Below are 22678 nucleotides of genomic sequence, written 5' to 3'. Positions count from 1 at the left end.
GTAGATATTTTATGTAAAGATAGTCATTGCCTTATACACTTGTACAGAGAGGATCTTGTCATCTTTTAAAAAAAAAATTTGTTTAATGTTTATTTATTTTTGAGACAGAGACAGAGCATGAACGGGGGAGGGTCAGAGAAAGAGGGAGACACAGAATCTGAAACAGGCTCCAGGCACTGAGCTGTCAGCACAGAGCCTGACGTGGGGCTCGAACTCACAGATCGCAAGATCATGACCTGAGCCGAAGTTGGATGCTTAACCGACTGAACCACCCAGGCGCCCCGGATCTTGTCATCTTTTTAAAAAATATATAATAGTATTACCAGCAAATGTAAGGACCCCAGCTTAGAGGAGGTTTTTTTGTTTTTTTGTTTTTCATGTTATTGAGTACCTGTCAGACGTCAGAGGCTGTTGAAGAGTCTAGAGGTATGCAGATAAAGTGCCTTCATGGAACTTCCATCACAAGCTAGGGACTAGGCAAAAACCAGATGCATAAAATAACTGCCATTTGTGACAAGTGCTAGGATAAAAATATAATCAGATACTGCGAAAGAACTATGGTTTGTAACGACAATAGTGGCCACTGATTGTTTTTGCCAGGCCCTGTGCCAATATATTTTGAAGGCACATTCTCTCTTAAATATTTATTCCAACACTTCAAGAGGATGTTAATCTCCTCTCAGAGGTGGGGAAACTGAGGCTCAGAAATTGACACCATACAAGAGAGCCTGGAATTTCAAGCAGGATCTGTCTGACTTCAGGGCCATGTCTGCCTCTTTGTGGCAGAGCAGGTTTTCCCATTGCATGGAGGGGTTTCTCCACGGCAGCCCGGAGCTGCTGGAGATCCATGCCTGTCCTGCAAGCCCAGAAATCAGTGCCGATGCACACACATCCTCAGCTCCCCTAAGCTTCTCTGCCTTTCATAGACTGCATAGTAGTGTTTGGCATAGATTATTCGTTTAACAAATACTTGAGTGTCTACAGGGTGTCAGGCATCATTCTAATAAAGGTACAACAGTAAATAACAAAGTCCCTGCACAGAGTCTACTGAGGGGAGACAGACAAGAAGCAAACAAAAATGTAATGTGTCAGGTATTAAGTGCTGAAAAAAAAGATGGGGCTAAAGGGACAAGTAGAGGTATTTTGTAGGACGTTCATACGCTTTAAGGAATTGACCTTTGCATGAAGGATGGAGGTTGTTATCAGCCCATTGCTAGGAAGAAACGAAAGAACCATGTACACATACATGCTCTAACTTAGGATCCATTGATTCTACGTCCAGGGGTTTGGGGACTTGTGTTTTGCTTTTTCCTGAAATCCAGACTTTCTTCTAACTTTGTTTCCTGTTTTTTCTTCTCCCTTCCCCTGTCCAACTTGGGCTGTGGAGGTAATACAGGGGACTACAAGAGTCACGTGATGACAAAATTTGCTATGAAGCTGGACGCACACCATGGTGTTGACAACTTTGCCTTTGACTGTCCAGAAATGCAAATACTGTTTGATGCTTTTAATCCAGACCAGAGGGGCTTCCGGCCTCACACTGTGGTTTTGCACGGGAAATCAGGAATTGGGAAATCAGCTTTGGCCAGAAAGGTCCTGCTGTACTGGGCGCGAGGTGAACTCTACCAGGAAATGTTCTCCTATGTCTTCTTCCTCCATGCCAGAGAAATGCCGTGGATGAGGGAGGTCAGTTTTGCAGAGCTAATTTGCAGGGAGTGGCCACACTCACAGGTTCCGGTGATGGAGATCATGTCCCAACCAGAAAGGCTTTTGTTTGTTGTTGATGGTTTCAATGACCTGGACTTTGCCTTCAAAGATGCTGACTTGGGTCTCTGTGAAGACTGGGGAGACAAGCAACCCATGTCCGTTCTGATGCACAGTCTGCTGAAGAAAGTCCTGCTCCCTGAGGCCTCCCTGATGATCACCGTCAGAGACACGGGCATAGAAAAGCTCAAATCCATGGTCCTGTCACCCCGTTACCTGTTAGTCAGGGGCATCTCCGTGGAGAAAAGGGTTCAGTTGCTCCTTAAGCACATGAAGAATGAGCATCAGAAGACGAAAGTCTTGAACTCGGTGGTGGACAACCACCCGCTGTTTAACGAGTGCCAGGTCCCCATCTTGGGGTGGCTCACCTGCGAGGCTCTGAATCTGCATGAGGCGTCGGGAAAGAGCCTTCCTCCTTCCTGCCAGACCCTCACGGGCTTGTACACCACCTTTCTGTTCCATCATCTCACTCCCCGAGACCCATCCCAGCGCTGTCTCAGCCGGGAAGAGAGAGCCACCTTGAAGAGCCTGTGCCGCATGGCAGTGCAGGGAGTGTGGAACATGAAGTTTGTGTTTTACGGAGATGACCTGAGTGTTCACGGACTCAGGGAGTCCGAGCTCTCCGCTCTGTTTCACATGAATGTCCTCCTCCGAGACCATGGCCACGAAAGGTGCTACACGTTCCTGCACCCCAGCATCCAGGAGTTCTGTGCTGCCCTGCACTACGTTCTAGAAGGACTGGAAATGGAGTGGGATCCCTACCCTGTGTTCATGGAGAACATAAGGAGCTTGATGGAGCTCAGACAAATCAGCTCCAATGCTCACTTGCTCCAGATGAAGCGTTTCTTGTTTGGCCTCATGAGCAAAGAGGTGATGGGGGCCCTGGAAGTCCTGCTTGGATGTCCAGTCCCCCTGGTGGTGAGGCAGGGGCTTCTGGGCTGGATCTCCCTGCTGGGTCAGCAGCCCAGCACCCCCTCCCCTCTGGACTTCCTGGACTCCTTCTACTGTCTTTTTGAGACTCAAGATGAAGACTTTGTTTGCTTGGCATTGAACAGCTTCCAAGAAGTGTGGCTTCCAATGAACCGGAGAATGGATGTCCTGGTGTCCGCCTTCTGCCTCCGGCATTGCCAGTATTTGCGGAAAATTCGGATGGATGTGCAGGAGAGCCTCTCAAAGGATGAGTTCACTGAGGCACAGCCCCTGAGTCCCCAAGGGTGAGTCCTTCACTTGTGCCATTTTCTTATTATTATTGTTTGTTATTTACTTTTGAGAAAGAGAGAGAGAGAGAGAGAGAGACAGAGTGGAAGCGGGGGAGGAACAGAGAGAGAGGGAGACACAGAATCTGAAACAGGCTCCAGGCTCTGAGCTGTCAGCACAGAGCCCGACGCGGGGCTCAAACTCACGGACCGTGAGATCATGACCCGAGCCAAAGTCGGACGCTTAACCGACTGAGCCACCCAGGCGCCCCTGGATTTCCTGTTTTTAAAGCTGAGTAATATTCCCTGGTGTGCGTGCGTGCGTGTGGGTGTGTTGCATTTTCCTAATCCGTTCATCCGTCAGCAGACATTTAGGCCATTTCTGTACCTCGGCTGCTGTGAAGATAGCCCAAATCCCTCTTCAGGGTGCTGCCTTCAATTCCTGTGTGTAAGTGGGCCTCCTGGAGCATTGAGTAGTTCTGCTTCTAACTTTTTGAGGAACATCCTTGTGAACCGCACCTTTTCCCGTTCCAGGGGGAGTTGGGATCTAAGGGTATATCTGACTATAGAGCTGGTGGCTCCAGGTCCCCTCCGCACACCCCCCTGGAGTGTCGGAATGTTCCGGAAGCAGGGTGGGTAGGAGAGCACTCACGCAAAGCACAAGGCAACAACGCTAAATGGGCCTCAGACCCTCAGAAGCCATCCGAGTCTTACCGTGATGGACGGGTCTCTTCTGACCCTGTTGTGACACCTGCTCGCGCTAAACTCCATCCCGTGGAAGCAAATGTTTCTTTCCTTTTCCAACATAGGAAGCCAGCGAGGCGCCTTGCTGATGAGTGGTGGGGAGACCTCTGCTTCGTGCTCAGCACCCACCCAAGCCTGCGGCAGCTCGACCTGAGTGGCAGCATCCTGAGTGAAGGGGCCATGAAGACCCTCTGTGCCACGCTGAGGCAGCCAACCTGTAAAATACAGAATCTGATGTAAGGGTTCATGCCCCTTGGCGCGGCTGTGTCACAGCTCTGCTCTCCCACCTATGAGAAAAGACCAATCTAAGAATGTAATCAGAGAGGATAAGTCCTGCAGAAGTTACAGGAACCGGGTCACCAGAAGCACACAAGGGGGGAGTAACTAGAGACCCTGTCAGGCAGATTCACTCAGCCTGGGTATTGAAGGATGAATAGGAGTTGGTTACTAGGGGCAAAGGTGAGGGGAGCTCATTTCAGGCAAGTGGGTAGAGGAAGATCTGAGAGCCTTTCCATCAGTTCTTAATGCTTTTACGTTTGTTAATAAGGTAACAAATATTTGAACAGCTCATAGGTTCCTGGGTCTGTGGTAGACCCCAGGGTGCTCACCAAGCACCTGGGGCACGAGACGACAATGCTAGTTCTACTGCGGACAGAGTCTATTCCAGACTCTTCCCTCCAAGCAAAGCACGGGTGACCCCCAGACCGGAGCAAGTCAACTTCTCCACACAAACATTTTCCCCTTGTTGCCTCTATCTCCTCCCTAAGTAGTTTCCTTAAGCTGGGCTGTGCCAGGGAGGCAGGCGATGCCAGAGTACTGACAGTGCCCTGTTCACCTCCGTGCTATGCCAAACTCCTCTTCCAGCTTTATCGTAGCGTTTTCCCTGGACACCCCTTCCCACTAAGCAGTCCCTGCTCTCCGCTCTTGCCCGTGATGTCCTAGAGTTCCTGTCGTCACCGTATCTGTAATTCAGCAGGAATACATCAAAATGGTAACGAGATTCGGGCACTACAAGGGTCTTAGGTAAATCCTTTGCCACCTCTCCCATTTCTCTAATTAACTACTTTCACATCTCCTGAACTTTCCATGCAACTATATGCATATATTGGCAAATGACTTTTTTTTTTTAAACCAAACAGTTATCACCTTAGACTCCTTTTTGCGACATAGGACTTCTCTGTTCAGCTTGAACTTGATCATATCTGTTTGCAGTTCTGTTTTTTTTTTTTTTTAAGATTTTATTTTTAAGTGCCCTCTACACTCAGCGTGGGCCTTCAATGCACAACCCCAAGATCAAGAGTCACGTGTTCCCGGCTACTGAGTCAGCCAGGTGCCCCTGTAGCTCTGTTCTCAATGGACTGTCCTGAATTTCATTCTTCAGCATAGCTATCTTATTCAGCTCTTCACTGAGTGTCCCCCCACGAGATTAAGCTCCATGAGAACGTGCAATATTAGCATCATTTAATACTGTGTCCAGTGCCTGCTGCATCACAGATGTTCAAGTATTTGTTGCTTTAAAAAAAATTTTAACGCTTATTTATTATTGAGAGACAGGAGAGACACAGAGCATGAGCAGGGGAGGGGTAGACAGGGGGAGACACAGAATCTGAAGCAGGCTCCAGGCTCTGAGCTGTCAGCACAGAGACCGATGCAGGGCTCAAACTCACAAACCTCAAGATCATGACCTGAGCCAAAGTCGGTCACCTAACCAAGTGAGCTACCCAGGCGCTCAAGTATTTGTTGCTTTAAAATTGAATAAATTAGGGGCACCTGGCTGGCTCAGTCAGTGGAGTGTGTGACTCTTAATCTCAGGGTTATGGGTTTATGCCCCACACGGGGTGGAGAGATTAAATTTTTTTTTAATCTTTAAAATTAGGGGCACCCGGGTGGCTCAGTTGATTGAGGGTCCGACTTCGGCTCAGGTCATGATCCCATGGTCCGTGAGTTTGAGCCCCACGTCAGGCTCTGTGCTGACAGCTTGGAGCCTAGAGCCTGCTTCCGATTCTCTGTCTCCCTCTCTCTCTGCCCCTCCCCTGCTCACGCTCTGTCTCTTCAAAAACAAACATTAAAAAAATAACGCAAATAGTGAGAGAGAAGAGAGTTGTAATACAAGAAGAGGAACAAGGGGAAATTGAGCTACAACTGTCCCCTATGTCTGATGCATCGTTTTCTTTTCTCTCTTCGGTAGATTTAAAGGTGCACAGGTTACCACCCTTGGTCTTCGTCATCTCTGGACGACTCTCATTTCCAACCATAATATTAAATACCTGAGCTTGGAAAGCACCCACCTGAGGGAAGAAGATCTCATGATGGTGTGCAAAGCGTTAAGACACCCAAACTGTTTGCTGGAGTCTTTGAGGTAAGTGCTGGGGATGGCTTTTGCTTTTTTGATTTTGGTTTTGCCAGTGTTGTCTTTGCCTTTTTTTTTTTTTTTAATGTTTATTTATTTTGAGAGAGACAGTGTGAGCAGGGGAGGGGCAGGGAGAGGGAGAGAGAGAGAGGGAGGGGGAGAGAGAGAGAGAGAGAGAGAGAGAGAGAGAGAGAGAGAGAGAATATCCCAAGCAGGCTCCATGCCATTAGCACAGAGCCCACCGTGGGGCTCGATCTCACAAATCTTGAGATCATGACCTGAACCGAAACCAAGAGTCATTCGCTGAACTGACAGCCATCCAGGTGCCCCTGCTGTTTGTTTTTTTTTTTTAAATAATTGTTCACAGCAAGTTGCAAAACTAGTAGGAAGACTGCACGATCTGGAGGTGGATGGTGTGGATGCTTGTGTAGCACCATGGATGTACTTAATGCCACACACCTGTACAAACTTTGTGACGCATATTTCCCCACAATAAAAAGGTAATTTTCAGTGCTTCATAAAGATAATCCAATTTGGGGCAACTGGATGACTCGGTTGGTTGAGCGCTCAACTTGAGCTCAGGTCACAATCTTGTGATTGTTGAGGCCAAGCCCCAAGTCAGACCCTGCGCTGACAGTGCAGAACCTGCTTGGGATTCTTTGTCTCCCTCTCTCTGCCCCTCCCCTGCTTGTGCACTGTGTCCGTCTCCCTCAAAATAAATAAATAAACTTTAAAAAAATTAATTAGACGACAGGAACCCTTGAGGCAATTTCTCTCATTGTTGTATCTTCCATAACTAACAGTGTGATATCAAACCCAGGGATGCTGACACAGTGACCAACGTGTGTATGTCGTTTTGTGTCAGTTTGTGAAACGTGCAGATTTGTAAAACCACGCCGTACCCAAGATCCACTAGTGCCATCAACCCCGTTCCCTTTTCCAACCACACCATCCGTAATCGTACAGTACGTCACTGCCCTGTGACTGGACTGTTTTCAATCAGCCAATTCTTCCCGATCCACCCTCCATGCTGGTTCCTTTTTAGTGCTGAGTACTTCTTATCTGGTAGCACAGTACAGAACAGTTAGGTAACCATTCAACTATCTGGGGACGTTCGGTTCATTTCCAGTTTGGGGGCTGGTACCACAGTTTTGTAAATCCTGGGCATGTGTTTTGTGGATTAGATTAACTTGGTCAAAAGACACCGCTACTTGGGATGCTTATGAGATGCTGAGGGAGCAAACTTGCAAACCTGTACACAAATAGGTCCTATAGACCTAACGCACAGTGTAATAATCATAGACAGCAAGATTGTATTATAAACATCAAAACTGCGAAGATACGAGATCTGAATCATTCCCACCCCCAAAAAAGAAATAATGGTGCTCACTAATGCTCTGCAGTATATAAATGTTTCGAATCAGCATGTTTATGCCTTAAACTTACACAATGTTATCTATCAGATGTATTTCAACTTTTTTTTAAGTGCAAATATATAAAACATTGGCTGGCGATCATTGATCTGCATAAAATCATGCTGGAGAGAGGGGCGGCCAGGTTGGGTGGGGTGGGGCAGGCACGGGTAAGTAAAGTTGGGAGACTGGCTTACTCAGAAGAGGTGACATTCAAGAGACCCGAATGGAAAAACTGAACCACATAAAGACGTGGGGTTGGAGGTGGGGGTGGGGGGATGTTGCAAGCAGAAGAAATAGCAAATGCTCAGACCCTGAGTCTGGAGCAAACAGTGTCCAAAAATCAGCAAAAAGGCCAGCGTGGTGGGCATGCAGGGAAACGGGTTGCTTTATGGGCAGAGACGAGACTGTGTTTCGTGTTGCCTGTTTCTGCAGGTTGGATCACTGTGGATTAACCCCCACCTGTTGCATGGTGATCTCCCAAATCCTTCTTACGTCCATCAGCCTAAAATCTCTGAGCCTCGTAGGAAATAAGATGACAGCCCAGGGCATAAAGCCCCTCTGTCATGCCCTGATTGCTTCACAGTGCACCCTGCAGAAGCTGATGTGAGTTGAACTTCTTTTCACCCGGGCTATTTCCTCTTAACTGAGACGGTCCAAGCGATGGGGAAGGAATTAGCTGATGCCTAAGCCAAGGATTGGAATGGTAGTTGTGACCTCATGGGAGTGCCCCAATACTGAGGATAAAAAAAAAAAAACACCCAGTAAATAACATCCGTGCCTTCGCCACTAAACTCTGAACCAATATGAAAGTCTAGGGGAGAGGCCAAGCTCATAGAACCAGCGAGTGGAACAGTGGTTGCCAGGGGCTGCTGGTTGGGGACCAATGGGGAGAGGTTGGTTGAAGACAAGTAAGTTCTGGGGAACTAACATACAGCATTCAGCTTAGAGTTAGCAATGCTGTGTTACCTACTGGCAAGGTTCACCCATGCCGAAATCCTGGAGAGTCTTGGGCTTGTGGCCAGAGCCACTACCTACGGTGTCTTTGAGGACCAGCCTCTGTGCTGCATGTTCTCTTCTCACTAATGCCATCTCCACAAACAACTGCCAGGGAGGAATTATTTTCATCCCGTTTGCTGATAAGGAAAAGAGAGTCCAGAAGAAGGGAAATCTCTTGTCTAAGGTCACGTAGGGAATAAAAGGCAAAGCCAGAACATGAGCTCTGGTTGGATACCTAAGGGACTAATCTATTACTTGGAAATTTGCCCCTCGAAGACCTGCCATCTGGTCAAAGTTGTTTCCCTCACCACTCTAAAAGCCTGCCGTGGCAATAACATCCCTCTTTCACGGGGAGTTTGGTGGCTAAAGTCGTACCAAAAAAGGAAAACGAAGTGGCACAAACTACCCTCCAAAGTCCTGAGTGGGATTCGGGGCGGGGGGTGGGGGGCAGAGAATCACATGAGAAGCCAACACATCTTCTCTTCCTCGCTCTGTAAGGGAGGGGGGAAAAAACTTTCCCTCTATCCTCTTGGGTGCAATGTCTGAGGCCTGCAAATTAAACTGATGATTGACAGGGGAAAGTACCGACCAGTTTTATTGGTGGTACTTCTTTTTTAATGTGCCTGGGGGCTTCACAGAAAAGATGTGAGGAACCCAAAGGAGCGGGCAGACTTGAGCTTATATATCATTATAACAACGTATGATAAATAGTGGAGGAGTGACTAGATAAAAGGGGTATGGAGCTTCTAGGAACTGATAAATTGTGGGTAGGTGACTAAGAAGTATATGGGGGGACCTAATGGTAGATAAAGTTTATATAAGTCACTTCAATGTCATGCCCATCTTTGGTGACAAGTGTCCTTCTCTTTCTGGAATCGAAGAGGAGGGACACATGCACAAGGGAAATTCATGCCCTGTTTTTAGGCAGGTGAGGGAGAGCAGAGAGCTCTTCCTGTCTCTGCTTTTTCTCAGATGCTCTCAGTTCAAGATTATCCTTATGCCAAAGTGGCATATTTCAGGCTTACATATCCTGACCCCCTTCTAATCCAACCCACATAGCATTTCTTCATCAAAATAAATCACTGTCAATAATATGGAGTAAGTGCTTGCTGTATGCACAGCTCTGAGCACCCTAGAGGGGTTAACTCATCTAACTTCATCACGAGCCTCTGCCAGAAGCACCATTAAACTCTTCTCTGCAAGTACTCCTGCCTATGAAGCTTTGAGAAACCAATGGGATAGGAAGGTCAGCTTCCAAACAGGAAGGTCACTAATCCAGCAACACTTCCCACCGCAGTGCGTGCGAGGAGCAAAACAACTGGACGGAGAGCGGCTGGCATCGCCCGTGTGCTTCCCGTTGGGGCTCACGGCAGATCTAGTCACCCACATCATTTAAGTGGCGTTGGCTTTGCAAGTTAAATGCAGACACGGTGTGATGTCGCCCTATATGGCAGGGGCATGCCAGCCATGGGGGTGACCTCTCCTTCCCCTCCTTGCCAGGGAGGGAGGGATGGAACTTGAAGAACAACCTCACCATTCCCTTCTGGGGGGCTCTCTCCTTGCAGACTGGGGAACTGTGGCCTCACAGCTGCCGACTGCCAGGACCTGGCCTCAGGCCTCACCAGCGGCCAGAGTTTGACACACCTGTGCCTGTCCAGCAACAGCCTGGGGAGCGCAGGCATGAATCTGTTGTGTCGAGCCATGAAATCCCCCAACTGTGGGCTACAGAGGCTGATGTGAGTCCGACTCCCTTCCCTGGAGGGTGCACTGTCTTATTACAAACAGCATGTATCACCTGCCAAACACAAAGCAGAGGGGAACACTGGTGTCATGATGAAAGGAACTCATAAGGGCTGCGCCCTGTCCCACACCCCGATTTCCTCCTTCTGTGGAACATTCCATTTCTGCCTCTCTTTTCTTTCAGTGGGAAATCATCATTCACCCAAAGGCAGGCAATTCTCCTTACTGTCACCACAGTCACGTTCTGTAAAGTCACCATAAACACGGAACCGTTGCTCCCATGGGAAACATGGGGTTAGGTTCCTGGGTGCCTCCGGTCACATTTTCCTCTACCAGTCAATTAGTGCCTAACCTTGCTTTGTGCGTTTCTGTTTAAAGACCCCTTATTTAATGCATATTGTTGATTCGTTAGCATTGAGCTCAGGGCCAACAGGGCCATAACTCATGCCTGGAGGAAGCTATTTTCTCCACTCAGAAGCACAGCCTTCTTGTGCATGGACACAGTGGGCAGCACTTCAGCACTAGACATTATCACTGCATTTTAAACAACAAAAGCCACAAAAACATGAAAAAACGTGGCACTGAGTGAAAAGGATACTTGTTTATGATGAATTTGAAATGAGTTCAGCCTCAGCTGGGAGCGGGTGCCTTGGGCAGCTCAAAACTTTCTCTGCATGTGCATGCGTGTCCGTGAAGGACCGTGAGCACCGTGCTTAGGGATTTTCAGGGTAGCAAATAACTTTGAGCAGGCAAATTTGCAAACACAGAATCCAAGAATAATGATGATCAGCCACATTCATAAACTCTCTTAGTTGCTAGAGATGCAGAGATGATAAATGTGTTCTGTAGGTTTACAGAGCTTAGATTCTGGTAGGGAGAGCTGGATAAGGGAGATGTTTAGACGATGGTAATGGTGGCACAGGGTTGAGAGCCACAGAGGCAGCGTTCCTCGGCTCCAGGGAGGGACCCGCACGCAGTCAGGGGATGCTGTGTACTCTAGCTGGGTTACAAGAAGATGTCTCAGTAACTGCTTTAAAAACTGCCACCCCGTGTTGCCAAATTCCTCTTCTAGCCTCCATCTTTGGTGTGGTAGTGAGAATGAAAGAGTTGTGTTACACCTGTTCCACACCATCAGTTTGCCTTGCTGGGGTCATTTTGCTTTACGCCATCTCACCCCGTTGACCAATCAGTTCACCAATAACTCTGTAAAAGCAAAAAACTGATCTAGGCTGATGGTGTACCTGTAGCCATAAATTCTGTTAAAGAATATAACTTTAATGTTCATGTCTCTTGGAGTGAGTTCTAAGTAGTGATGGGATATTGAGTATAGTAGACAGAATAGTGCCCCTCCCCCCCCAGATGTTCGTGTCCTAACCCCTGTAAATACACAAACTCACGTGGCAAAAGGGACTTTGCAGGCACCATTAAGTTAAGGATCTCGAGATGGGGAATGGTCTAGGATTCTCTGTGCAGCCCTAATATTATCAAAGAGGTTTTCAAAAATTTTTTTTTACATTTATTTATTTTTGAGAGTCAGAGACAGAGCACAAGTGTCAGGGGCGGGGGTGGGCAGAGAGGGAGACACAGAATCCAAAACAGGATCTAGGCTCTGAGCTGTCAACACAGAGCCCGACGCAGGGCTAGAACCCACAAACCGCGAGATCATGACCCAAGCTGAAGTCAGATGCTCAACTGACTAAGCCACCCAGGTGCCCCTCAAAGGGGATTTTATTTTATTTTATTTTATTTTTTAATTTTTTTTTCTCAACTTTTTTTTTTTATTTATTTTTGGGACAGAGAGAGACAGAGCATGAATGGGGGAGGGGCAGAGAGAGAGAGGGAGACACAGAATCAGAAACAGGCTCCAGGCTTCCGAGCCATCAGCCCACAGCCTGACGCGGGGCTCGAACTCACGGACCGCGAGATTGTGACCTGGCTGAAGTCGGACGTTCAACCGACTGTGCCACCCAGGCGCCCCTCAAAGGGAATTTTATAAGAGAGAAGAGGAGAAGAGATGTGGTAATAAAGGCCAGAGGATATAACTGCTGACTGGAGACTGGGAGTAAAGAATACGGGCAGCCTATAGAGGTTAGAAAAGGCAAGGAGCAAAGATTATCCCCTCGAGCTTCCAGAAGGCACACAGCTCTGCGGACACCTTGAGTTTTGCTCCAGTGAGACTGTGAACTCCAGAACCACATGATCATAAATGTGTGTTTCAAGCCACTAAGACTGTGCTGATTTGTTATAACAGCAATAGGAAACTAACACATTGAGTGTGAAGGAAAATTAAAAACAGGGGATCTTGAACGGCATCCGGAACGTGCATCATACTGGGCATCAAGCTTTTACTTAAATTCTAGTCCCTTAACATGCAGCATAATTTTGTTTTCAGCAATAGAATTCAGTGATTCATCACTTACATACAACACCCAGGGCTCATCACAAGTGCCCTCTTTAATCCCCATCACACCCACCTAGCCCATCCCCCCAACCAATACCCCTCCATCAACCCTCAGTTTCTTGGCTATCGTTAGTCTTTTGTGGTTTATTTCCCTTTTGTCCCCTTCCCATATGCTTATCTGTTTTGTTTCCTAAATTCCACATATGAGTGAGATTATATGAATTTGTCTTTCTCTGACTGACTTATTTCACTTAGCATAATACGTTGTTCCATCCATGTTGTTACAAATGGCAAGATTTCATCCTTTTGGTGGCTGAGTAATATTCCATTGTATGTATATACCACATCTTCTTTATCCATTCATTAGTCAATGGACATTTGGGCCCTTTCTGTAGTTTGTCTATTGTTGATAGAGCTGCTATAAACATTGGGGTGTATGTGCCCCTTCAAATCTATATTTTTGTATCCATTGGGTAAATACCTAGAGGTACAATTTCTGGGTTGTTGGGTAGTCCTATTTTTAACTTTCCAAGGAACCTCCATACTGTTTTCCAGAGCAAGCTTAAAGGTTCTTAAGTACCCCCATAAATATCCTCCTCCCAAAGCAGGAATAAACTGGGGCCAACAGAAGTTGCTTCCCCAAGGTTACGCCAAGTCCTGAGTACGCCTTCCTCTCTCCCTTGTGTGTTCCCTGCAGACTAAAAGAATGTAACCTGGATGTCGCTGGCTGTGGCTTTCTTGCATTTGCACTTATGGGCAACAGACATCTGACACACCTGAGCCTCAGCATGAACGCCTTGGAAGATGACGGGATGAACCTTCTGTGTGAGGTCATGATGGAGCCATCTTGTCACCTCCAGGACCTGGAGTAAGTTTCAATGGTTGTTCGGGGCCAACTCTACCATATTGGGGCCTGGGGTTCCTAGAAAGTCAAGAGATGTGAGCAGGAAGACTGGTACCAAAAATCAGTTCTGGGGTCAACCAGATGCTCATGTGTTCTGGGGTACACTACAGTGAGTGTGGGAAGGACAGAGAGATGAGTCCAAACAGAAGCCCCAAGACAGGATCTTTGCAGCTTAGGTCGCCCTTGGTTTCTAAAACCTGTTCACTTCTCAAAGGATCTCTTTTTGTCCTAAGTTACTCTTCTGCTGTTCATTCTGTATGTAAGGTGAAAACGGAAGGGCTCTCTCTCTCTCTCTCTATACCTTTTCACTCCCTTTTACTGGAACGTTTCTATTTAATAAGAGTATTCCATCCTTAAGCAGACTACAGGAAAGTTAAAAGGTCTCAATGAGAGGAAATAAATCCCCAATTCATAACCAAGCAGTAAGTGCTGTTACTCCTTTGGCAAATTCCTCCCAGATGCATAAATAGCATTTAGTGTTACAAAGAAAGGATCCCAGCAGTTACCACTGGAGGCTTTCTTGCCCACGTGGCAGGCACAGGGCTCTATATATTTTGCATGTGAAGTCTCATGTAGCTCCCCTACCAATCATTCCCAGGGGAAACCAGAACTCCCAAGGAGCCAAAATCTTGCCTTTGGTCTCACATTCTGTCCCCCAAGGATCTGCAGACCATAGTGGTAACTAAGTATTCCATTTAAGGATGCATGATACCTTTAAAAAAAATCCCCTAAAGCTAGACACTGAGCTTATGGCCAATGTTTTAGTCATATGTACCTTGCAAATCTTTGTGTAATTGGTAGCACCTTCTCTTCAATTACAAAAATAGTATTAATGAACCAAAAAGACCATTTTAAGACCTCTTCCTCTCCAATAATACATAATAGAGAGGAACTGGATAGAGATCATAGCCCACAAATCAGAGTCCCCCCCCCCAAGCATTAATTCTTATGTTTGTTTTCATGAAATTGGCATATCAAGCCCTACTTTTGTATGGAGTAGAAACTAAAGCTTAATCAATTGGAGATGACATCTCTTTGGGATTACATTTATGTGCTGGGGGGTTATCTGGTCCTCACCTCATCATTTATCCATGCTGGCATCCAAGACTTGGTCATTCCCACCTGATCTGCAGGTGTGAGCCCTAACAACTGTGTTCTTGCTCATTCTTGGTGTGAATGCCTCATGAAGAAGGACTCTCTCATCCCCGATGGGATCGTTCATTTTAAAATGAAAATAGGAGACAGTGAAGCTGTTCCCATCATTTCTACTCAGATGAGTCAGCCGGTCCTTACTGCAGGGGCTCTCTTGACTCCCACCTTCATCATTCCTACTGGGAACAGAAGCACAAGACGCCTCTCCTTTCAGACCCCAAACCTAACTCGCATTTCAGTAGCTTCTGTCCCCTGTCATCTTTTCTCGGTCCCTCAGGGCTCTGTCCTTTGTCACGGACTCTACCAACTTCTCTCTTGTGGTTTTTTTTTTTCTGTCTCTTTCTTCTCATCCACCAGGGAGAATCCTTACCCATCTCCAAGTGGGAAGCAAGATCTGATGTGCTTGTTTCTTTGTCCAAAGATACCTCCAGCCACATCGCATACTTTCCCCACCTGCCACTATCATCCCTCTGCACATGAGCTAGTGGGTTTTGCAGTCTAAAACATTACCAGGGATGAACAGAAAGGTTACCAGTTAGTTAAGAGTAAAGGAAACGCCCCACTGATGTTTCTGGGCATCATCCCCTTGAAGCACTCTCTCCTCAAATTACACGGACTGTCTTCTTGCAGACTGGTTAAGTGTCATCTCACTGCCACCTGCTGCAAGAATCTGTCCCAGGTGATCTCAAGGAGCAAATACCTGAAGAGCCTGGATCTTGCCGCCAACGCCCTGGGTGATCATGGCATCGTAGAGCTGTGCGAGGGACTAAAGCACAAGAAGGCTTCTCTGAGGAGGCTTGGGTGAGCTCCTGGGGCCACCTGTTTGAGGGCTGGGTGAAGAGAAATGGGGACCTGAGCCTGAAGTTGCTTGAACAAAGACGGTGTTCTCTCTTGATTCCGCTTGATTTTGCGTTGTTCTTCCCGGTGTTTAAGAGATGACATCACCCCCTTCAAATCAACATAAAGCTACTTCATAGGAAAGCCCTAGACTCTCTACCATGAAAGCAGTTAATATCTGCACCCACATTCCCTTCTTTCTAAACAGTAAAGGAGGAATCCCTAACTCTATCAGAGGCTAACTTTGCTCACACTGGGAATCCCAAGAAGCATCTACGAAGTGCCTTATGCTATCATAGAATTACCTGCCCTTGTCTCCTTCCACAGACACCCCACTAGAGATTTTCTGTTTTCATAAATGCTTAGATATAATTTCAGAAGCAAAACCAATAATAAGCCTTATTCAATCCCACCTCACCATCTAACTAAACTACTTGAGCTCCATGCCACAGACTTTTTACTCTATCACAAAAAATTCCCAAACACACCAAACCTAGAATGATTGGGACATGAAAAACTGTATGCTCACCATCCAATTTAAACAATCATCAATATTTTGCTCTGGCAAGTTACAGGGTTTGTCACTGTACCTCTAAATACCTCAATATGCATCTCCAACATGTGAGAACATGGTCACCATACCCTATTTACATCCAACAATGCCATTTGGCTCTCCACTGCTCTTAGAATAAAATCCTAAATCCTTAATGTGACCTAAAATGTCCAGCCTCCTCTCACGCCACTGCCTCTGGCTCCCCTCTGGCCATCTGGTCGACTCTCCATGTCCCAGACATGTCCTACCCCTTCCTTCCACAAGGGCTGTGCAGTGTCCTAAGCTCTGTTGCTGCTTCCTGCCCCCATTCACTGGGCTTACTTCTTGTCTCTTGAGTCTCACATGAAATGTCAGTTCCTCAGCAAGTCTTTCTCCATGTGTCTTGTTTTGTTCCCTGGTGACAGATGCTCTCAACCTTTATCTTTCATTCTTTCCACAACTATAATTAAGTCACTCAGTGATTCTTACCACCAGAACCAGCAGCAATGGCAGCATCATCATCTGGGAACTCATTAGAAATGCAAACATTGGGGCAGGGTGGGGGGCCTTGGGTGGCTCAGTTGGTTGAGCATCTGACTCTTGATTTTGGCTCAGATCATGATCCCAGGGTTGTGGGATCAAGTCCCACTTTGGGCTCCATGGAGCCTGCTTGAGATCCATTCATATTCTCTCTCTCTCTCTCTCTCTCTCTCTCCCTCTCCCTCTCCCTCTCCCTCTCCATCCATCTGCCCCTCTCCCCTGCTCTCTCTCCTTAAAATAAAAAATTAAAATTAAAAAAAAAAACTAAGCAAATGTTCAGGTTCCTGCCCAGAACTGCTGAACCACAAACTTCTATAGGTAGTGCCCACAACTCAGTTTTAAACATTGATGTGAAAGTCAGATGGGTTGAAGGATCAGTCACTAATCTTTGGAGGCATTTCTTGGCATGTTGGCTCTGCAGGTTGGAGGCATGTGGACTGACTTCAGACTGCTGTGAGGCACTCGCTTCGGCCCTCCTCTGCAGCCAGCGCCTGACCAGCCTAAATCTGATGCGGAACAATTTCAGCCCTGCAGGAATGATGAAGTTATGTCCAGCCTTTGCACAACCCACATCTAATCTACAAATAATTGGGTAAGTCCCTGGCATTGTCTTCTGAGATACAAACCTCCTTGTACTACAGGCATGCTAGTTGGTGGACAAACACTTTACCCCAGAAGTTGAGATTGTGGCTCAGAAACCGAGTATTTATTCAACCACTAAGTTCCCACTGTGTTCCAGGCACTGTGCTGGGGATACAGGGACACAGACATAGAGGCAAGGTGCCTGATTTCACAGGACTTACTTTTAGATGGGTTTAGAAACAGTGGAGAGACAATATATAAATAAGATGTCTATCCTTAAAAAACTAACAATATAATTGCTAGATGAGCCAACAATTATAGCTCTGGGTACATATCCAAAAGAATTGAAACCAGGATCTAGAAGAATTATTTGTACACCCGCATTTATAGCAGCATTATTCACAACAGTCAAAGGGTAGAAGCAACCCAGGCATCCGTTGACAGGTGAATGAGTAAATGAACTGTGGTATAGCCACACAATGGAATAAAATTCAGCATTAAAGTGTAAGGAAATTGTGACACACATTACCACGTGGATGAACCTTAAGGACATTATGCTGAATGAAATAAGTCAGATGCAAAAAGACAAACACTGCGTGATTCTACTTAAGTGAGGTCCAGAGAGGAGTCAAATCCATAGAGACAAAAAGTAGGGGGTGCTGGCAGAGGCTGGGGGAGATGAAAGGGAAGTTGGTGTTTAACGGGCATGGGGTTGTAGCTGGGGAAGATGAAAAGTTATGAAGCTACATGTGGAGATGGCTGCACAACAGTGTGGGTGTAGTTTAATGCCACCGAAATATGCACTGAAAAACAGTTAAGATGGACAACCCATTGAGGCTGGTTGTCCTATATTTATATCGATAGAAAACTGCCCAACTGAGAACCTGTCGGTTCCTGTAATGGCCCAGATTGCAGCAGCTGGGTTTATGCAGGGGTCACGTGTTGGCATATGGGTGTAACCAGAAAGAACACAAGGCTTATCGTGTGGGATCTGAGGGGGAAGATTGACAGGCTTGGCTGAGTGGATTTGGAAATCTCCATGAGAGCAGGAACTGTTACAGGGATCTTTTCAGCAAATGAGCAGAAAAGGCTGAAGACTGGGTTGGAAAAGAGCATACTTGTATCAGTTACTCAAGAAGCAGTGTAGCCTTGGAGGGGGCCAAGATGGCGGAACAGCATGGAAGGTATTTGTGCAACCCTGAAATACAGCCAGATCAACACTGAACCATCCTGCACACCTAGAAAACTGATCTGAGGATTAACACAACCATCTGCACAGCCTGAATCACAGAATTCAGCAGATACATGGCACGGAGAGTTGAACTGGGGGAGAAAGTCACCCAGGGCAGGGAGCTGTTTGTGCTTCCGGAGAGAGGACGGAGTCCGGGGAGAGTACAGGACGCTTCCCCCCACCCCCAACGCCCGAAAGCGGCTGGAGAGAAAAGAAAGTGTACGCAAGGGACTGAACAAAAAAGGGAGAAAGGAGAAGGAGAGGGTTTAAATTCCATTAAACTCTGTAAACAGGGGGAGCGCAGAGTCCAAATTTCCGCAGCTGCATACCTGGTGGAGCTCTGATGGGAGGGGCGAATCCCCAGGCGCAGAGAGCGAGCGAGGTCCTCGGGCCACACGGGAGGCGGTTCCCCTTCTGGGAGGAATCCCAAAGGGCAAAGGTCCCAGCGGATCCTGGAAAACAACCACATTCGCTGGTGCTGGAACAAGGCGTTGGGGGGTGAAGCCTGGCGCCAGATGTGAGTTGTGATTTTCCAGAATCCCCGAAATGCTGCTGCTACACGCCCGCATGAACTTTTTCTGGGGCTGGCTGGCACCCGGCTGCGGTCTCTGGGCCTCGGCAGCAGCACGGTCTCGAGAACGTTCCTGGCGGCGGCTGGCACCAGCCATTGCTCGGTGAGACCCTCCCGCAGAAGGTCTGAGCGGAAGAAAGCTGCAGTCCCTCAGAAGTGACAGTCGGAAACAGCCGCGTCTGAGATAAAATTCAGGAGGGAGGTGCCGCCTGGCAACCTGACAGCTTGCTCAGGGACAGCGTGGAAGCCGGACACGGGATGAGTGAGCAGATTGGTGGCCAGAGAGAACAGAGCTTTGATACTAGAGACCCGCTACCTGGGTGACGCCATTTTCGCCCCTCCCGCGCATGCGCGGACACGCCTACGTGCGCCACAACATCCACCCCAGTAAGCTAAGCAGCGCCATCTAGTGGAGAACCGAGCTGTTACACTAAGCCCCGCCCAACTGCGCTCTTCAGGAACAACACTAATCTCTCCACCTGCTTAATTTATGGATTACAAAGTGCTTCATAGTTCAACGTCTAGGGGAAACTGATGTAATTTCAATCGTATTTCAGTCTGTTTGCTGGTCCATCTATTCAATTTTGTTTTCTTTTTTTTTTTTTTTAATTTTTTTTTTCAACGTTTATTTATTTTTGGGACAGAGAGAGACAGAGCATGAACAGGGGAGGGGCAGAGAGAGAGGGAGACACAGAATCGGAAACAGGCTCCAGGCTCTGAGCCATCAGCCCAGAGCCTGACGCGGGGCTCGAACTCACGGACCGCGAGATCATGACCTGGCTGACACTTAACCGACTGTGCCACCCAGGCGCCCCTCAATTTTGTTTTCTTATTCCTCAATACAGAAAGAGAAAAAATTTATTTTTATTTTCCATTTCTATTAAAAATAGTTTTTAACTTTTTTCTACTATATTTTTATTTTTTTGTAAAATTTTCAAATTGTTTTTTTACTTCCATCATTTTATTTTATTCTCTTTCATTGTATACATTTTTTTTAATTTTTTTCACATTTATTTTTGAGAGACAGAGACAGAGCATGAGCAGGGGAGGGGCAGAGAGAGAGAGGGAGTCACAGAATCAGAAGCAGACTCCAGACTCCGAGCTGTCAGCACAGAGCCTGATGCGGGGCTCGAACATATGAACTGTGAGATCATGATCTGAACTGAAGTTGGACGCTTAACTGAGCCACCCAGGCACCCTCCATTGTATACATTTTTTCAAATTTTCAAATATTTTCTTTTTTTTTAATTTTCTTACCTTTCCCTTTTTTCTCTAATCTATCAAGCTCCTTTCAACAAGCAGACCAGAACACACCTAGGATCTAAGCCTCCTTTATTTGATTTTTCTGTGTATTGTTTTTAATTTTTTTTACCTTATTAATTCCTTTTCTTTCTTCAAAATGATGAAATGAAGGAATTCACCAAAAGAAAGAACAGGAAGAAATGACAGCCAGGAATTTAACACAGATACAAGCAAGATGTCTAAACCAGAATTTAGAATCATAATAATAAGAATACTAGTTGGGTTGAAAACACATTAAAATCCCTTTCTGCAGAGATAAAATCTAGTCAGGACGAAATACGTGCTATAACTGAGCTGCAATCTTGAATGGGTGCCATGGCGGCAAGGATGGATGAGGCAGAACAGAAAACCAGCAACAGAGGACAAACTTAGGGAGAATAAGGAAGCAGAAAGAAAGACCGAGATTAAGGCAAAAGAGCATGATTTAAGAATTAGAGAAATCAGGTACTCATTAAAAAGGAACAACATCAGAATCATAGGGGTCCCAGAAGAGGAAGAGAGAGAAATAGGGGTAGAAGGGTTATGTGAGCAAGTCATAGCAGAAAACTTTCCTAACCTGGGGAAAGACACAGACATCAAAATCCAGGAAGCACAGAGGACTCCCATTAGACTGAACAAAAACCAACCATCCACAAGGCATATCATAGTCAAATTCACAAAATACTCAGTCAAGGAAAGAATCGTCCTTAACCTACAAGGAAGACAGATCAGGCTTGCAGCAGACCTAGCCACAGAAACTTGGCAGGTCAGAAAGGAGTGGCAGGATATATTCAATGTGCTGAATTGGAAAAATATGCAGCCAAGAATTCTTTACCCAGCAAGGCTGTCATTCAAAATATAAGGAGAGATAAAAAGTTTCCCAAACAAAAATTAAAGGAGTTCATGAGCACTAAACCAGCCTTGCAAGAAATTTTAAGGGTGACTCTCTGAAGGGAAAAAAGATGAAAGAGAGAGAGCGAGAAAGAGGGAAAGAGTGAAAGACCAAAAGCAACAAAGACTAGAAAGGATCAGAAAACACCACCAGAAACTCCAACTCTACGGCAACATAATGGCAATAAATTCATATCTTTCAGTACTCACTCTAAACGTCAATGGACTCAATGCTCCAATCAAAATTAAACAAATAAATAAACTTAAGGAAAAAAAATAAGTAGTAGTAGTGTAGGCTTGGACAAGCTCAGCTTGTGACCTTGGGACTTAGCATAAGAGAGCCAGACCTAGATTTTCCTAATGGACATTTCAGGAACCTGTTTCCCTATCTGCAAAATGGGGAAGCTGCTCTGTATCTATTTGAACACCTATTTCTCTCTCCTGTCCTAAAAGATACAAGCTTCACAAGGGTGGGGACTTTGCTTTGTTCATTACTATGTCCCCAAGCCCTATAATAGGACCTGGCTCATAATAGGTTCTCAAGGAGTTTGTGGATGGATGAATAATCATGCCTGACTCTTAGGATCATGGCAAAGGGCAGATGCCTCTAAAAGCTCAGTGTAGCATCTAACACATTGAAAAGTGCCTTTCCACGTAGGGATTTTCTCTTGTTCTATGGGGAACTTTCTGTTTCTCCTCAAGAGTACAAAAAGAGGTTTCAAATCCTTGGTGGGGTTTCCGGGAACTTTAAAGAAAGAAGCGTCAGAAACAAATTCCCTGGAGTGCCTGAATGGCTCAGTCAGTTAAGTGACTGACTCTTGGTTTCACTTCAGGTCACAATCTGAGGGTTCATGAGTTTGAGCCCCATGTCAGGGTCTGCGCTGACAGCTGTGGGTTCTTGGGATTCTCCCCATCTCTCTCATCCCTTTCCCCCATTCATACTGTCTCTGTCTCTCTGAAAATAAACTTAAAAAAAAAAAAAAGCAAATTCCCAGAGTAACATGTCCCCCTTCTGCCTCACCAGGCTGTGGAAATGGCAATATCCTCCTCAAATAAGGAAGCTACTGAAGGAGGTGCAGCTACTCAAGCCACACATTGTAATTGGGGATGGTTGGTATTCTTTTGATGAAGATGACCGGTATTGGTGGAAAAACTGAAGATGCGAAAACCCTCCCCACCCACACGCATTCTGATGGAGGAACATTGAAAGCTGTGCCCAGGACTTCCCTCTCAGAGATGGAATATGATTTCTGATTCTCACAAAGCCCTCATTGGTAGTTATTCTTGTGTGTCCAATATATCTCGACTGTTGGATTTGCCTCTGACATAGCCTGTGACCTTCAAGTCCTAGGATTTCTGTATCTATGAAATGTCTGTCCTACTCAGAGCATATGGAGAAAATAAAACATTGAGAGCATTTGGGGAATAAGTACCATGTGTCCTTGTACAGTGGAGATATGATCCAGGAGAAGAGTGGGGAAACAGGTCCCCAAAGTGGCCCCCAAATGTTAGTGATACAATTCTGCTGGAGTTAAAATAAAATATTGAAGC

General features: G+C 46.3%; 2 protein-coding genes across 11 annotated transcripts in view; one reads left to right on the top strand and one right to left on the bottom strand.

Moving 5' to 3' along the window:
- The window catches only part of NLRP13 (NLR family pyrin domain containing 13), a 143455-nt gene extending 124163 nt beyond the window's left edge, over nucleotides 1-19292 (bottom strand). For 8 of the 10 annotated variants that reach the window (XR_007147213.1, XM_047834426.1, XM_047834430.1 and 5 more), the window contains exons 1-2: nucleotides 18714-19283; nucleotides 3675-3919 (exon numbers count right to left, since the gene is read on the bottom strand). The gene's annotated coding sequence lies outside the window, so the exon portion shown is untranslated. Of the gene's footprint in view, nucleotides 1-3674; nucleotides 3920-13382; nucleotides 13434-18713 lie in introns of those variants that run through there. The other 2 variants (XM_047834427.1, XM_047834429.1) reach the window with 2 other exon arrangements.
- NLRP5 (NLR family pyrin domain containing 5) overlaps nucleotides 1-22284 on the top strand; it is a 32325-nt gene extending 10041 nt beyond the window's left edge. The window contains exons 4-12 of the mRNA XM_047834446.1: nucleotides 1388-2978; nucleotides 3770-3940; nucleotides 5893-6063; nucleotides 7902-8072; nucleotides 10031-10201; nucleotides 13304-13474; nucleotides 15293-15463; nucleotides 16993-17163; nucleotides 22152-22284. Coding sequence (XP_047690402.1) covers nucleotides 1388-2978; nucleotides 3770-3940; nucleotides 5893-6063; nucleotides 7902-8072; nucleotides 10031-10201; nucleotides 13304-13474; nucleotides 15293-15463; nucleotides 16993-17163; nucleotides 22152-22284 — 2921 coding nt within the window. The remainder of the gene's footprint in view (nucleotides 1-1387; nucleotides 2979-3769; nucleotides 3941-5892; nucleotides 6064-7901; nucleotides 8073-10030; nucleotides 10202-13303; nucleotides 13475-15292; nucleotides 15464-16992; nucleotides 17164-22151) is intronic.
- Nucleotides 22285-22678: the final 394 nt, after the last annotated feature.

The sequence above is a fragment of the Prionailurus viverrinus genome, chromosome E2, assembly GCF_022837055.1.
Source record: "Prionailurus viverrinus isolate Anna chromosome E2, UM_Priviv_1.0, whole genome shotgun sequence".
Taxonomy (NCBI): domain Eukaryota; kingdom Metazoa; phylum Chordata; class Mammalia; order Carnivora; family Felidae; genus Prionailurus; species Prionailurus viverrinus.
The sequence above is the reverse complement of the archived record's forward strand: the minus strand, read 5'-3'. Positions and strand labels throughout refer to the sequence as shown.